This window comes from Dermochelys coriacea, chromosome 2, assembly GCF_009764565.3.
Source record: "Dermochelys coriacea isolate rDerCor1 chromosome 2, rDerCor1.pri.v4, whole genome shotgun sequence".
NCBI classification, from domain to species: Eukaryota; Metazoa; Chordata; order Testudines; family Dermochelyidae; genus Dermochelys; species Dermochelys coriacea.
Window position 1 is genome coordinate 58067841 of NC_050069.1, and position 18161 is coordinate 58086001.

Sequence of the window (18161 nt, forward strand, 5' to 3'; positions counted from 1 at the left end):
GCCTCATTAAACTTAAATTCTAGTTAAAATCCCAACAGTTAGCAAGTGTATTAATATAATGTCCAAAATACTACATCACTTGTTTTTTAAAAATAGTCAGTGATGGCAATAATGTCTACCTCTTAGGTGTTTCATATGACTTAATTAGTTGTTACTTATAAAGCACTTTGAGATCCTCAGCTGGACGGTGTTATGTAAAGGCAAAGTACTATTACTATTATTAATTTACAATCTCCTTTATAACAATGTAGGTGGTTTATAAGAACATTTGATGTATCATGCTGAATATCTTTTTATTCATCATATGCCATATATTAGTTATTTTAACATTTAGAAAGTTTGGTAGTCTGGAAAAATTCCAAACTATTGTTTCAGACAGCAGTTAGATTATTGGGTGGATCATGTAAAAACATTGAAAAGGCTGAGAAAGCATGTGAAATGTTTGTTTTAAGGAATATTACATCAATGGAATAGACATCTGCAGTACTTAATTTGGTTTAAAATATTTTGTAAAAAAGTTAGCATTGTGGTGCTTTTTTCCAAAATAGATTCTTTTTCATAATAGTATTTCTGCACCAGTGTGTTCTTTCACTTATATTATTGAATTAATCACCTTTATTTCTCAAATGCATTTAGTGAAATTGGATTTACAGTGGGTCAGATATAGGAGGTGCTGAGTACTTGCCACTCTATTTTGTGATGATTGTTTCTTGGTTTATGTAGCCCAGTTTTACCTGACAGTAACCTGGGAGATGCGCTATGTCTGTTTAAATCATTTAAACCCTGTATCCATTTTACAAAGCAATTTAAAAAATGTGAGGTGAGATGAGATTTATCTGAAGGTGGTGGAGTTTCAGAGGAAGGGTATATTATTAAAATACTGTACATAACACTGCTTTATACATATGCATATGGTGTTTTATCCTTATAGGGCTGTATTCTATACTGTCCTGCACGGATCTGTCCAGGGAGGAAGATGGTGCATGGAGCCTCTTCCTGCCCCTCTCCAACACTTCCATAGTACAGCCGTTCAGAAGCCATGCAACATAGTGATCTGGGCCTCCGGTCCTGCAAGAGATTCATGCAGGTGAACCGTTTGTGCCTGTGCAGAGCCCCACTGACTTCCCTAGAGATCTGTCCATGCAAAGTCAGTCAGAGGACTGGAGCCATAGGGCTCTCTAAGCATTAGGCAAGGAAACAGGACATAGTAATCAGCTGGGTAAGGAATGTGTCTTGCTCTTTCCATTCATGTACCGACTGTCACTGTGCACTTGTTAGAGCTTGAATTGCTCGGATCTGAAGCAACTTTATGGAGTACTGTAGGGTTCCCTGTCAGCAGGCCACTTGAACTTTCTTGTCTGTGTTTGCCCTGCCCAGGCAGACAGGTTTGAGGAATTGTAGCTTGTGGTGGCTCTGCACCTGCTCTTGTAGTGGCTCAGTGGGGGAGAATCCAGAATTTGGAGTCCAGTCCTAATTTTACTTATGCAAGTAGTTCTGTTAGTGGGACTTATGTGAGTCTCTATACTTGTGTGAATATGGTTTGCAAGGTCAGAGATTTGTTGTGTCTCCTGTTGTGAAATTAATCACTGCAGTCACTAAATTATTCACATTTTAACAATATAACCAAATACTTCATAAAACCTTTTCATGCCTGTAATCCAGCAATATTGGATTGTGGTCTAACCATATGAAGTTTATAATGAGTTAAAAGCCAAATTGAGTAAAGCAATTACAAGACACACCTATAACCAATTTGCTCAGACAGCAGTCTGAAAGTTCAACAAGGAAGCATGTTCACCATGTATTTGAATTTAAGAATTTTAATTATAGCTGGTATTTCCGAATCTACTCCGGCAGCAGACATCTTATTTAAAAAGTAGCATTTGTGCCACTGAGATTAGGAAAACCCATTATAAGATACTATAAGTTTCGATTCTTCTTTAAGACTGTTCTGCAATCTTAAAATGACTTTCATATGCATTGCAAATGAAAAATAATCTATAAACATTGAACCATAGCATTTTTCTTCTCATAGCTAAACTAGTTGCCGAACTGGTTTACCATTGTAAAATGGACTCCCATACTGCCAGCTGTCACAAATGTCATATTTTAGGCAGTCTGACTGCTACCAATAGAAGGCTCCAATATGCTTGTTGTAATTTAATAAAACATTTTCATGTTCATTATTACTTTTTAAACTATCTTCAAAATTTTCAAAATATAGCTTGACTGTATAGTAAGATGGCTTAAATAAGCCCTGATCCTGAACACTTGCACACATGAGAATCTCAGTTGATTTCGTCAAGTGTATAAAGTTATTCAGGGGCACATGTGTATGCAGGATTGGGACTTCATTGTCTAAAAAGATTATTTAAAATTCTGAAATATAGTTACCAAGAGCAATTATCCTTAACTATATGTCATTAGAGATATTTCCACAACTGCATGTGCATAAATTCTTTGGGTCTCTAATACATAGCATAATTCCTGTGGTGTAAATGGGTGATATACATTCACACTGAGCAAAGAATACACCTTCTCAAGTACAAGTCAAAAAGATATTATTTACAATATGTACTGTGTCACAGATATCCATAATGCTTAAAAAAAGAAGACTTTTTCTTCACTGAAGGATATGCGGCCTAAATAAGGCACATTAGCACAGCAAATGATAACAGACAATGGTGTAGGGATGTGGGAAGGAAGAGGATTACAACAAAATAAAGTTTATCATATTTTGGGGTGTGGCTATGTCTTGTTAGTTCTGACATCTTAGTACCTCATTTTTGCATGCCAGATGGTCTGTGAATGCCAAATTTCAAGCACAGTTTTAGAGGCCACATTTAGGATTTAAAAAAAAAAATCCTTCCCCTTAATGTCCGTTTAAAACCAGTTTTGGTTATAATCAGGTAGATTATGCATTCTGACTCGCAGTTACTACTGAAAAAGACCTATAAGTATACAGTTTGTTTTCAGGTGGGAAGCATCTAAACTGACAATGGTATAGTTGTCCATCTTTAACTCACTGCAAGTGTAATGTGAATGGTCTTTGCTTTCATTTTCAGCACCAAAGGGAATTCTCCATCTCTCACCTGATGTTTACCAAGAGATGGAAGCAAGCCGCAACAAAGCAGCCCCTGGCACTACTGGAAGCTATTTGTCATCCAAAGAAATGAGCCAGACTTCTAGCTCTTTCTTCAGCATATCTGCTACTACTAATAGTACAGCTACAATTGCCAGGGAACTCCTCATGAATGGAACATCTCCGACTGCTGAAGCCATAGGTCTAAAAGGAATATCTCCTGCTTCCCCCTGTTCTGCAGTGCAGCCTTCAAAACAGCTGGAGTATTTGGCAAGGATTCAAGGCTTTCAGGTATGGGAGGAGGAAAATGAAGTTCTTCAGCCAGAATCATAGCATTGCCATCTAGGATTTCCCTCTTGCCCTCTAGGGTATGACCACGCATGCCACTTACCTTGTAAAATTAGCAGGGGCTCTAAGAAAGTTTCTGGATCCAGGAGATTCCCCGTTACACAGAGGAGGAGAATGTATATTGTGTATGTCTGTAGTACAAGTATGGGGTGTTATTGCAGCTCAAGGAGACCTACCCAAGCTAGCTTTAATCTAGCTAGCTCACATACTGGAGCAGTGACGCTGTGGCAGCATGTGTTTCAGTGCAGGGCAGCCATGTGAGTAATTACCCAGGGTTCCGGGTGGGCTTGTACAGCGCTGCCAGGGCTTCACTTTTCCAGGAGCCAGGCTAGCTAGCTAGCTAGCTAAGGAATGTCTGCTTGAGCTGCAGTCACACCCCGTGATTGCAGTATAGATATAACCTTAGCTCATCTTTCTCCCCATTTGTCCTCCTTAAACAATTATAAACTTAAAAGATGCTTTCCACTTCCCTTGCACTGCTTTCTGGGTCTCCTACTCTCAGTGCGCTCCTTCTGTTCTGATACTGGATCCTCTCTTAGGACCTGGTCTAGCAAAGCACTTAAGCTCGTGCTTAATGTTAAGTATGTGAATAATGCCATTGATATCAGTGGGACTACTCACAAACATAAAGTTAAGCACTTGTTAAAGACGTTGCTGGATCAGGGGGCCCTTATGGTACTCCTTATAATTGGTGTTCTGCTTTCCTCTCTGCACATGCTACAAGTAGACTGAAGAATGAAGTACTGATTGAAAGGTGTAACTTAACCGCATGTCTGGTGTAGAGCAGCGTAGAGTGCTCTTGATGCCTTGCTCAGTACTGGTGAAAGAATAACATAGGATTTACCATACTGGGTCAGTTAACTAGTCTATCAAGACTGATGACCTGTCTCCAGCAGTGGATAATACCTTATACTTCATAGGCCAGTAAAAAGCCTCCATAATGCACCTAGACATTTGTGCAGTGCTACAAAATGGGGGAAGGAAGCTGCTTCCTGATCACACTCAGAAAAATGTATACATATGTGCAATAGTATATTTTAACGTGTTTCAACATTGCAGGGTAGGATTGGCTGTTAAAATTCCATCATTTTATCGTCGTGGTTTTTTTCTCCTCAGACTTATAAATTTGTTTTGTTTGATAACGTTGTTTCATATGATCTAGCTCATGTAGTATGATCATGTATTATCTGCTTAAATTATGAAATTATGAAAATTAAAGGTTTCTATTAGAATTTTTTATGCCCATGATTGGTTTTTTTTCAAGCCCATGTAATTTACAAAGTATGCAGTTGCTTGTAATGATTTCAACAGGACCGCTAAAATTGAAGGCATAGTGTCAGACACTGTGTTCCATAAATTGACATAGATCCATTGATTTCAACAGAGCTACATCGATTTGTACCAACTGGAACTGGCCCATAGTTCTTAATGAAGAAAACATGCACTCAGATTCTGAACAAACCTCAGTATATAGCTTTTGATTGATTAGTTTTTATTTCTTTTAATACAAGAAAAGGCAAAAATCTAAAACCCATTACAGTAGCATTACATTACTAATAAGAGTTAAATATCTTGAATTTCTCTGTTCCATTTGTCATCTGCATACAGTAGGAGCAGACAAATCCTGATGAAAGGAAATTCAATCCCCGACATTTTCACTGCTTCCTTTCACATCTTGTCAGACTGCTTGTGCCTGCTAGTAATTTTTTATTTTCATATACCCAAGCACAATTTATGGTACTATTTTCCCAAGCTACATATTGATTCCTACTTAGCTATAGTATGTGGCTACTGTAAAATGATTATTTGTGTTTGTCCTGACTTTTCATTCTTTGTTTCTAGATGATTGTGTTGAAATTGTAGTTTTTAAAGGGTCTTAACTTGAGTCAGACATATAATCCCTGCTTTGTCATTACATTTTACTTGTCCATAATACCGCACAACAATACACTAACTTTGGTAGAGAATCTATTTGATTTCCACATACCCTCTGTATGTAAACTGGTGATTTTACATCATATCAGCATGCTTTTTTAATGCCTTGGTTGAATTAATTTGGTATTGATGTGAAACTCTGTGCCACTGCTGGATCACTGAACTGAGGTGGAGCAGTGAACAGAATCTCTGTGGGAAATGGCTTAGTGGCCTGTCAGGTGCATATCACAGGTCTCTTCACCATTTCACTGTAGAAAGCTCTTTGTGTTTAAGAGTTTAAAAGCCTATTTCTTTACAGGTTAACTTTCTCAGGCATATTTACCAAGTAGAAAAATAGTACATTCACAAACAGGTAGCTTGTTTCATGTTTCCTGAATGCCCTGAAATGATTTTTGAACTGTTAGCATGTATGTGCATTCTAGTCCAGATAATAACAGTAGTTTTGTCTTTCATGATCAACATATACATTTTGTTCTGTTATAATGTATTTTTTAAAAAACAATAAATACTTGTCTGAAGGTTTTTTATTGTAAATGTAAACAAAAATATTTGCCTGTTGAATTTTTTTATGATATTTCTTTCAACTTCTTTAGCTGAAGAAGGCACCTTTTGTTATGTGGTTATTTAATTTAAATTCTTCTGAAGCAATTGTATATGACATCAGTCATGTTGTGTTACAAACTATTAATAGTTAAAAGCTATCGGGACCAATATGTGGAAAAGTGCTTAAAAAGTTTATTACAATTTCTTGACTTATTATTCCAAAGAAATTTGTAAATGGTAAATAGCAGCTCTCTCTCACCATAATACAGATGCTATCCATGGATACTTTCCAGGAATGGCAGAGTTCACATTACCATTCTTAGTGAAACCAAATATTTCACAAATAAGCCTTTACAAAGTCTGAATAAAGCATTCTTAGTACTTATTTTGTATGCAAATGATCTACAAGTTAATTATTTTGCACACAATTGCTGAGAGATTATTTAAAGGAAAATTAAGCTTTGGTTAAAATAGTTATTTTTAAATGACTGTCTTTATTCACTGCTTTGAAACTGGAATAGAGAAGTTAAACTGTCAGCAGATATGTTTTAAGTGTAGTAAATTATTTCAAAGCGTTTGTTTAAATTGAAATCTCTAGAGAAACAGTTTACACATTAATGGTCTAACCCTGTAGTTCTTACTAAGGCAAAACGCTCATTGGAGTTTGTTGGAGTCCATCAATTAATCCAGTGGGAGGTTTCCTGAAGTAAGGATGGTAGGGCTCAGGGTACCATAATTTTTGGCCCTATCCTGCAATCGCTGAGTGTGGACACAATGATGCACCTGTGTGGTGCCCCGTTGGCTTCAGTAGTGCACGTGCATGCAGTGATCTTAGGATCAGGGCCTTAGATACGTTCATTGTTACATTATCATGGCTCTCTAATAGGAGCTTCTGTTTGAATTTGTCACTGATTGCAGTGTTTTCACAGTATAACTATTTTTCCACTTCTGTTTATTAACTATTCTATTTTATACACTGATTTACTTAAAAATTGCATTGCTGGGCATTTTTCAAGTGATCCTCACCTCACCAAAATGTAGCATTTTGTGTGTCTCAAGTATTTGTCTGTGTCTGATTTAGGTGCAAGTCCGTCAAAGACTTACACTTATGACTAACTTTACGCCCATGAGAAATCCCATTGGACTCACTGAAGTCAATAGGACTACTCTTGGTGCACAAAGTTCAGCACTAGTGTAAGGTTCATGGCCTTGGGTTGTAAGCAGAGATAGGCCCAAGCAGAACTGACTGAAATCATGAAGTATATCCTAATAGTCCAAACTTTGTGGCGATTTGGATATGGCTAGCAGTCCAGTCTTGTCTGGATCTAGGAATTGGATCTGATTGAAATACATGGTTTGGATTAGAAGTTCAGATGCGGGGTTTTGTTCAGATCGGTCATTATTTGTAAGATCCTTGGAATGGGGACCATGGATAAAATGTTCAAAAGCACCTAAGTGCCATTTTCAAAAGTGACTTAGGCACTTAGAAGCCTAAGTCTCATTGAGTTTCAAAGGAATTTAGGCACCTAAAGATGCAGATAGGCTCCTAGTTGGATTTCATAAGCACCTAAGTAGGTTAAGTTCCCAGCTACTATTGATTTCCCTGGGAGTTAGACACCTAGCCTGCTTTGGTGCTTTTCAAACTACCACTTTGAAAATTTTTGAAAATCTGGTTCTATTCACTTTTAAAAATGGGACTTAAGCTTCTAAGATATTTAGTTGCTTTTAAAAATTGTTTAACATTGAATTCACTACTTAGTAATAGTGTCAGAGATGGGTAGCTAGTTCTAGTACTGTTATACTATTTAATAATGAAGGGGTTCAGGCCTGAAGTTCTTATATAGGCAGATCTTCCAGTGATTTGAATACCAGTAAGATTTGGCTTCACTGGGAGTTCTCATTGCATATAGACTGAGTCAGGCTTCAGCTCTGAGCCCTAAGAAAATAACTTGAATGTTAAAACTGTAATCAACTGATTTCTTTGTGTGTCTGGCACTTGGTGTGCTTACTGCTTGTCTGACCAGTGACAGCATTTTCAGCAAGATCTGATCACCAGCTGAACAATCAGAAATATCCATTTTTATTCAAAAATTCTTTCCAAATGCAGTTCAGAGTCAAGAAATGTGTCTTTCTCTGTTAAATTTAAAAGCACTTAGCTGGATAGGTGCAACTTTCTATTCAGTATTTCTTATGTGCGTGACCAAGTGTAATTTGCCTTTTTAGTTTGGCAGAGCTCCCTGGAAATCTTAGCAGTAGCTGTTTCCTTCCTCCTAACTTAACTCTGGTGCTGCTTTTACCTCACTAGCGCTCTAAGCTGCACCTATTCCCTGTTTGGTAGATGGAACATATTCTCTCCTCTGAGGTTAAAGTCAGTGGTAAGCTATGAATTGTTCAGGAAGGATGCACTAACAGGGTGCAAATTTCTTCTCCATCCAAGAGCAGTTGTTTCTTTGAGACTTCACCAGTCTTTGCAGGGTATCCTACAACCTTTGCTTTGGGATGTATGGCCATTGGGAAGCATTCATGAACAGAGGACTGTTCTCTCAGAATGGACTTCACCTGAGTAGGGAGGGAAATAGACTTCTAGGATGGAGGCTGGCACAACTGATTAAAAGAGCTTTAAACTAGGAATTTGGGAGAGATGGTTGGGAGATGTCCAGGTAATTTCCATGCCAGATTTTAACATTGAGAGGGAAGAAAATGAAGTAAGAAAGGATACAGCCATGGGTAGGAGAGTGGACATAAGGAGGAAGAGTAGTGTAGATACCAGTCTAATAGGTGATACTGGCAGTAGAATGTCTGTGCCTAATCGGGTATAGAATGTGAGCGAAGCCAAACAGCAAAAAATTAAGATGTTTATACAGTAATGTGAGGAGCCTAGGTAACAAAATGGAGAAACTAGAGCTATTGGCAGGAAGTAAAACCAGATATTATAGGGATAACAGAAACATGGTGGAATAGTAGTCATGACTGGAGTACAGGTATTGAAGAGTATGTGCTGTTTAGGAAAGGCAAAGGTGGTGGAGTAGCATTGTATATCAATGATGAGGTAGACTTTAAAGAAATAAGTGATGGAATGGATAAGACAGAGTCTATCTGGGCAAAAATCACACTGGGGAAGAAAGCTACAAGAGCTTGTCCTTGGATAGTGCTTGGGATGTGATATAGACCACCAGGATCCGATTTGGATATGGATAAAGAGCTCTTTAATGTTTTTAATGAAGTAAATTCTAATGGGAATTGTATGATTATGGGAGACTTTAATTTCCCAGATATAGACTGGAGGACAAGTGCTAGTAATAATAATAGGGCTCAGATTTTCCTGGATGCGATAGCTGATGGATTCCTTCACCAAGTAGTTGCCGAACCAACAAGAGGAGATGCCATTTTAGATTTGGTTTTGGTGAGTAGTGAGGACCTCATGGAAGAAATGGTTGTAGGGGACAACCTTGGTTCAAGTGATCATGAGCTAATTCAGTTCAAACTAAATGGAAGGATAAACAAAAATTGATCTGTGACTAGGGTTTTTGATTTCAAAAGGGATAACTTTAAAAAATTCAGGAAATTAGTTAGGGAAGTGGATTGGAGAACCGCTACTAAGATGATCCGAGGAATGGAAAACCTGTCTTATGAAAGGAGACTCAAAGAGCTTGGCTTGTTTAGCCTAACCAAAAGAAGGCTGAGGGGAGATATGATTGATCTCTATAAATATATCAGAGGGATAAACACCAGGGAGGGAGAGGAATTATTTAAGCTCAGTACCAATGTGGACACAAGAACAAATGGATATAAACTGGCCATCAGGAAGTTTAGACTTGAAATTAGATGAAGGTTTCTAACCATCAGAGGAGTGAAATTCTGGAATAGCCTTCCAAGGGGAGCAGTGGAGGCAAAAGACATATCTGGCTTCAAAACTAAGCTTGATAAGTTTATGGAGGAGATGGAATGATGGGATAGCCTAATTTTGGCAATTAATAGATCTTTGACTATTAGCGGTAAATATGTCCAATGGCCTGTGATGGGATGCTAGATAGGGTGGGAGCTGAGTTACTGCAGAGAATTCTTTCCTGGGTGTCTGTCTGGTGAGTCTTGCCCACATGCTCAGGGTTTAGCTGATCGCCATATTTGGATTGGGAAAGAATTTTCCTCCAGGGCAGATTGGCAGAAGTCATGGGGCTTTTTGCCTTCCTCTGCAGCGAGAGGCATGGGTCACTTGCTGGAGGAGTCTCTGCACCTTGAAGTCTTTAAACCACGATTTGAGGACTTTAGTAGCTCAGACATAGGTCAGGGGTTTGTTACAGGAGTGGGTGGGTGAGATTCTGTGGCCTGCGTTGTGCAGGAGGTTAGACTAGACGATCATAATGGCCCCTTCTGACCTTAAAGTCTATGATTCTATTATTCTAATCTCATCAAGATATTTGCTCTCTGATACCCTCTCATTCACTTCAGCTTCTAGCTGAAAACCTAGGACCATATCTTCAGCTGATGTAAATCATCATAGCTTTGTTGAAATCAATGGAGTTACAACAATTTACATCAGTTAAGGATCTGGCCACTACTACTGCATTTTGAAGTTATCCTTAAACTCACTGTATCACAAAAATGTAGCAGTGATAAATAGGAATTAGGCACCAGTGAGATATTTACCAGGCATTTGAACACTGAAGAACAAAGTTCTCTGGGTTAGCTTTCAGACATACAGTTGCATACTGGATGTGTTCGTTAGATTAGGGATAAAAACAACCAAGAAAATTACTGGGCATCTTCCAATTACCCCAAATTCAAACAGTAAGAGCAGAAATTAACAGAATGGTTCTTATGTTGCTGAACTGATACGGTAGCATGCTGAAGAAATTCAGTGTGTCTTCTCATTCCGAACAGGATGTTCTTGCTGCATAGGAAGAATGGACAGAGCAGTAATGTCAACTGGGGTAGAAGATGGGGGAGCCCGTCAAACAGGGCCCAGGAGCAGCACACTCAGAAGAAGGCCCCCTGGCTTCCAGGTGGGATATCAGGGCATTTCCTGTCAGAGTGTTTGTTTCGGGTAGCTTACAGAATACATGCCACACCTTTACATATCACGTTGGTTTACAAATTGAGAGTTCCCATCCCTTCTACCTGCAGCTTCTGGAAGAGAGGGCATGGGAGCTTTGTCACTCTCTTACCTACATTTCCATTCCTCTTTCCTGGCTGCTGGGAGCAGGAAGGCTTTACTCTTTCCTACTTGCACCCATCTGTTGGGGAAAAAAACCTTTCTTCCTCCTCACTGCTGTGTAAGAGGAAACATCTCATTCTCCCTCCAACCTGCTAGAAGGGAGGAAGACACTTTCCACTCTTGCCACAGCTGTTTTCTGTCCTCCTTACCCCACCATAATATGCTTCTCCAATGCTACTTACCGCTTCCTCCAGCAGCCAGTCCAAAGCACTCTCAAGAAGCAGAATGAAATGATGGGTGAGACACATTTCGTCAGCGAGGTCTAGCCAAATATCAAGTTTGAAGAAATTTGAATTTTAGCCATTTTTCAGTTGCAGCGATCCACTGGTCATTTTTGGGGAGGGTGGAAACTAAAAAAATATTGTTTATTCTCCCCAGAGAACAATCAAAAGGGTTGGTTAGATTTCCTCAGAATCCTTAAAAAAAACCTTTCAGATAAACAAACTTGAAAAGTTTCAGCCTGAAAAAATGTGTTGGAGAAAAATTAAGAAACGGATGGAAACAGGAGGTTATAACGAAAATCTGGATGTAACTTTCATTGTAGCTTAGTTGTTAATAATTATAGCACATATGTTTCAAATTTCCATGGAAGGGAAGAAGTCCTAAAGAATTATTTCTTGGGGAAGTCGGGCTTGCTGATCATGGGGAATGGAACCAAATGATCAAATCTAGAACATAAAACCAAATGATACGATTCTCGACTCCAGTCCTTCAATGGCAGAAACATTTGTAGCTATTATTGGCCTGGAAACTGGACCCCTAGCAAATGTTCCAGTACTGGAACAATACAAAAGTCTCTCAGCCAGTTTGAGTGGAAAAGCATAAACAATACATAAAGGAAAGGAGGTTGTGGAAATTATAACCCCAGGCTTCCTGGCATCATTAATGTAAAATGCATTGGAAGATTGCATTAGCAAACAGCTTTCAAAAATCTATTTTGAAAAAGGTCTTGCCTCCAGAGTGGTCAGGCCATAATTAGGATAAAATGATTTTTAAAAACCTTTTCAAGCTATCTAAAGTGACCCAATCTAGATAACAGTTTTGAAAGAAGGCTGTTAAAGCAAATTGTATTTCATCCATACCAGGGGCAAAAAATACGTAAGGCTCCAATCCTACAGCATCATGTGGGTAAACTGCTGTGCCTGCAAGGAACCCCACTGAAATCAATGGAGACCTGTACAAACACAGCAGTCCACCTAACTGCTGTCAGTTGTGGGATTAGGGCCTCATTGAGAGCAACACTTTATCACGGAGATGCTGTGAGCCAGTGATTCAAATTCATACTAAAAGTGTTCCTGAGACATGTCAGACATTAATATTAATGATGAACAGTGGCAGAAGGCCAGTGGAGGTTGCTGATGTTTATTTTCTTTTACATATATAAAAGAAACTTCTTTGATACCAGTGAGGTATGTCCATAGTAAGTCTATGTAATCATATGTTGTTGTGATTTTTTATTTTTTGTAATACCATAGTGCCTATGAGCTCCAGTCAAGGACCAGGAACCACAAAGAGCATACAATCTAAGTATAAGACAAGAGACAACAGATGGATGCAGACAGACTGACTGGGGAGTACAAGGAAACAATAAGACAGTGTTGGTCAGCAAGGTAGATTGTGGTCTCAGCACACCAGACGTGGTCGCTGTCAAGTGTTTTGTAGGCATTACACAAGAGTGTTTAAGGAGGGTTTTGAAGGTGGCTAATGAGGGATCTTGTTAGAAAATTTAACAAGTGGGTGATGGAGGCTGGTATTATGGCCTGGACAGAGGTGAGAGTCAACATCTTGATAGTGAATGAGACATGATTAGTAGAGTGGGGATAGGCTGTGAAGGATCTTGAAAGTGAAGAGAAGCAGCTTATGTTTGAAGCAGTAGAGAAGGTGGTCTCAAAGGGAGGTGTTCAAAAGGGGTGACATGGTTAAAGCAGTGGTGGGAGCTTGGGGAGGAAGGTTAGGTGCTCTCTTTTAGCTTGTTAAGCTTGAGCTGATGGCTAGACATCTACTAGGATATGTGAGGGAGACAGGAGGAGATTTTAGTTTGAACAGAATGAGACAGGACTGGAGTAAAGAGGTACATCTGTGAGAGGGTAATTGAATTTGTGTTTTTGAATGAGATTGCTCAGAGATAAGTTGTAACAGGAGAGGAGAAATGGGCTAAGGATAGTGGTAGTGGAACCCCCACAGAAAGTTGGATGAGGAGGATACTCTGAAGGACATGTTGAAGGAGCAATGAGGAGAACCAGGAGAGAACAAGATTTCAGGAAGAGTATGGTTGACTGTGACTAAGGCAGGTGATATGTCAAGGAGGATGAGGCTGGAGTACTGGTTCTGAGCTTTGGCTTGGAAAAGGTCATTAGAGACTTGTATTCTTATGGTTTTCCTGCCACATATACTCCTTCCATGCCTCCCTCCTTTGTGCTACATTTTCTTGATACATCTTGTCTTGAATTTGGCCCTGATTCTGGAACTTACTGTTTGTGGGCAGGTACAAATATTCACTTTGTGGTATCAGAGCCTTAGATTCTAAGCTCTTTGGATCAGCTTGTGATACTCTTGCCATGGTGATATTTATTAGCACATTACTCTAATAGTCCCATTGGTTCCAGTGGAACTATTTATAGAATGAGTAAAATATGCACATCATGAATAAGGGTGTTAGAATCTGGCTGTTTGGAGCACGGGATTTGTCTTCCTGTATGTTTAAACAACACCATGCTCCACAGGGCTAACACAATAATAACAACGTTAATAACAATAACAACAGCCCTTAATCCAAAAACTACCTCTAAAGTCTTAACCACATGCTTCCATTATCTCATAAAAGTCCAATTTCTTCACAGAGAACATAAATCTGATAGAATCACTTGAAAGAGTCTTCATTATCCCAAGCTTCCTAGCACCTATCAACCTTCATCTCTTCCTGATAGTTTTTGTCACTGATTTTTAATTTCTAACCATGTGTAGGTTTGCTAATATGAACCCTGCAATTTCACTAGGTGTCAAGCCAAAGTCTTTGTTCCCTGCATCCAAATGTCTGCAGTACCTTTCTACTACCCTGCCCATCACTACCTCTCACCCTTAGAAGGAAGAAAGTCCAGTATTTAAAAGCATTTAATGCCTTAGTATTTCTGTCTTCAGAAAACGCCAAATGGAATCTTCTTGTTTCAAGTTCAGTGAGGGAGGACAGGTGGAGAGGAACTGTGCAAATGAATTCAGGGTTGGTGCATTGAATAAAATATTTTTGCGTTCATTAGCATCTTGAAAAGGGTAACTGAAATCCTCCTCCAAATGCCTGCATGTAACTTTGTGCATGAAGAAATGTAAATTACAGTCTCATAACCAACACACTTGTGTGGAAAAAAAAACGTTGTAAAGCTGTCATGATCTCTCCAAATATTGTAGTCAGTTCTAAACAAGCCAGGTTCTGCTCCCTGCCAAGTTCTTTTAGAGCAAATCCTAATGTGACTTGGTAAGTTAGATACAAACCTTGCATTGGAGTGAAGCCAAAACTTTGAAATTCTTGAAGTCTCAACTAGCAGAAATATAAAAGTGTGATGCTGAGTCTTTATGGTTAGTTTTAACCATAATATCATAACTTAGACTCTCAAACCAAAACCATTTAACAAGAAAAGTAGAAAGAAATGTAGGGGAGGAAGAAATGAGACTAAAACCTGCCATTAAAATCCACGTTCCTCATTGCAGACAGGAGGATAGACTTCCAGACAGTGATTTTTAGCTCACAATTAGAAGTCTGGTCATTTTAAAAATTGGGAGCACAAAGAAACAGCATTATTTTTAGAAATGAAATGTATGTACCTTCCGTGAATGAAAATAATGAGGTAGGGTTTTTTGTATGTATAATGTTGCATCCTAAATTACTCCACAATAGAATGGATAGCTCATCACCAGATTTTCAGCAAATTCTGGGAGCTGTTTTTCTGCTTGCAGTTTCACACTGATCAACTCTCCTTGCTCATCAAGATAGTAACCTCCAATTTATGCTTTCCTGTGCACTACATAGACATCTTATAAGTGTTCTGTTTCCATCTTCACTTAAACAGTCTTCATAACCAAGAAGAAAATTAGGAGCAGGTGAAAACATGTATCCGTTAATGCTGAAGCCAAAATGTTATTTAAAATATGAATAAGTTTCTTTCTCCAAACCGGCCTTAATTTTCCGCAGTACATATGAAGAAAACAGACGATCACAGGGATTTTTTTTTTATACAAATTTGGCAGCATTTTCTTATTTACTTTGACTCTTTGAAATATAAATTGAATTTAGATTTTTTTCTCCAGGAATATATTAGTTGTTTTCTGAATAATTATGTTAGTGAATCAGAGGCAGCTAAGACATTTGTATCAGAACTGTGTCAGGTATGACTTACATTGCTCTATAGTGTTTTACATTGTTTCATGTCTGAATAATTCATGTGTTTGGTTTTTTTCAGGTTGGTTGGTTGGTTGTGTTTTGTGGGTGATGTATTTAAAAATTTTAACTTTGTACAATAAAAGTATTTTCTTAATGGTCACAGATAAATATATCCCTCAGTAACTAGATTTGTAGGAAATGAATGCTGGCTCTCTTGTTCAGGCACAGAGTTGTCTTTGCAGTCACAAATGGCATCTATTGAAAACGTCATTGCTTGTTTTACATGTGAATTTAGGCATGCCATTCTGACACCTTAATTCCCAGCAAATATTGTCTAATAATAGAGGGAAGATAAATTAAGTTACTGTACACATCTTGCTACATTGTGATCCATGCAACAAGGTTGGTTGTAGCCCTACTTTCCTCTCGGATGGAACTGAGAATCACAGTGACTACAACGACGAGACAGGGAAGGTCAATGGCTAGGCCTTTCTCACTTGACTGAGCACAGTGGATGTATGCATGAGCTTTTAAAATCACAGTCATCACTGAGAACAAGAGACTTATATTTGGAGGGTATATAAATAAATGAGGCACAAGCCTTTTTGACTAAGATCAAGTGTAGAATTAGTTTAATAAATATCTGATGTGTCCGCTTTGCAGGAATTATGTACTGATCTAATAAGTTTTTCCATCTTTACTGCTGCAGTTCACTATATACAAAAGTTTTTATATACAGCAACTTAAGTGTCCACTGCACTATAAAAACCTATTCTGGTAACCTATGACAGCTTCCTTACTCTGTTTGTTAAGCTATCTATTTATGGTGCAGCAAGTGTTTATTTCTTAGTCAGAAACCTAGTACTGCGTGTTTTAATAAAGATTTAAGCCTATATTAAAGCTGGTATACGGGCTCTACAAGAAGGGAGCATGTTATGAATATCCCAAGATTTAGTGCTGAACTGTCAGTCTTTTAGCTACCGAGTATCTTCACTCTTCCATGCAGTAGCTAAAATGGAAACTTTGCCCACTGCTGTGAAGTGGACACAGCGATTAATGAACCTGAAGCATACTAATCAAACATGTTTTCTTGACACAATGATTGTGTTATATATCACATATGAACGTACAGGCCTTTATCTTTCCTTAATGATCTAGCAAGGGGTCTTTTTTAAATGTGGGTATTTTTCATGCTCTCCTTAGATTTGTTCCACAGGGGTTGACCATTAGAAACATCTGACAGGCATGCAGTTAGCCAGCTCCCTGCTGAGATTAGTAAAATACTATATTTAGTAATCCCACTACATAAAGGAACTCCAGCGTTGCAGGAAACAGTTTGATTCAATGCTTTTTTGTGCCTTTTTTTATTTTATTTTTATATCTTATTTTTTCATCTGGGACTGAGAAAAATATTTTCATCTGGGTCTTGCTTTTTGTATTTATACTCCATCATTTTGAAATTGTTTTTCATATTTTGGGTCTTTTTACCCTCCTTATTTTGTTTACACTGTATGCCCCCTCCACTCTGCTCTCTGTCAAATTGTAAGGTAGATACTAAGACCAGTAAGCAATGTTTTAACTTGATATTTCATGTGCCATTCCCTATCAGATGTGGCTAATTCTAACATTGGGGCAAAAGATTTGGGGGGGGGAGGTGTTAAGGAGAATTAAAAGATTCACACCTTATTTGCTAGACTAATACATGCTAGAAACTCCTGAGTCTGAATTTGGGTCACAGATGATTTGAATTCATCAGTGTATATATGTAAACCAGAGTTTAATTTATTATTGTGTAGCTTCCCAATACTATTTGTCATTGGAACAGAAGTGGACCAAAATATGAGCACTTTTTTTAAAATGGTCTGTTACTGTTTAAAATAGCAAATCCAATTACTAGGAGTACACAGTTAATACACATCAAATAGTAAGGAGAAATGTGGCAAAAATAAATGATTCAACAAAAAGTTAAATGGAAGGAAAAGTTGTAAGACTGTCATATGAATCAAAATTCTTTACCATTCTCTCTGTTCACCAACAGAAATCTGGAGTAACCTGTCTAAAATCATCAGAGTTACAATGATGTAAATTTACAGTAGTTGAGAGCAGAATTTGGCTCTTCGAATTTAAGGGGCAGATTTTAAAGAAACACCATCTTTTGTTCTAACAGAATGGCCCTGGTGGCCTGTCAATCCTAAAGATTTGTGCATTGCTGAACATAATGGCATTTTATTACTCAGTTTATTTCTGTCTAGCATTCTGAGACTCCTGCTGATACTTTGAATCAGACTGTTTTTTGGTTTGAAGCATGAACTCCAGTGTCACACATGACTTTTTTTTTTATTTGTAGTTCACATTATTTTTTAAGCTAATAAATGTTCAAGAAAGAGAGTGTTTGGCCAGACAGAATTTGTGCTTCAAACTGTGAATAGCTAAGCTGTAGTGTGTGAAAGTCTCTTTGCGTAGCTGATTTTTTTTTTCTCCATTCAGTGTCTGGTTATCATAAAGCTACCTTATTTTCAAACAGTAGTTTAGTGCATTATAGTTAGTCAGAACCATTGACAACTAGTATAACTGGAATCTTCCTCTGAATAATTGTGACCTATTAACAGCACAGGCCCTCTTCTTGCAAACAAACATACTTAACTTTAAGCCCATTAATAGTTCAA

At 38.2% G+C, this 18161-nt stretch overlaps 1 protein-coding gene across 1 annotated transcript in view; it reads left to right on the forward strand.

The window, feature by feature from the left end:
• The window catches only part of STAU2 (staufen double-stranded RNA binding protein 2), a 233760-nt gene that overhangs the window by 102100 nt on the left and 113499 nt on the right, over positions 1 to 18161 (forward strand). The window contains 1 exon segment of the mRNA XM_043507711.1: positions 3066 to 3373. Coding sequence (XP_043363646.1) covers positions 3066 to 3373 — 308 coding nt within the window.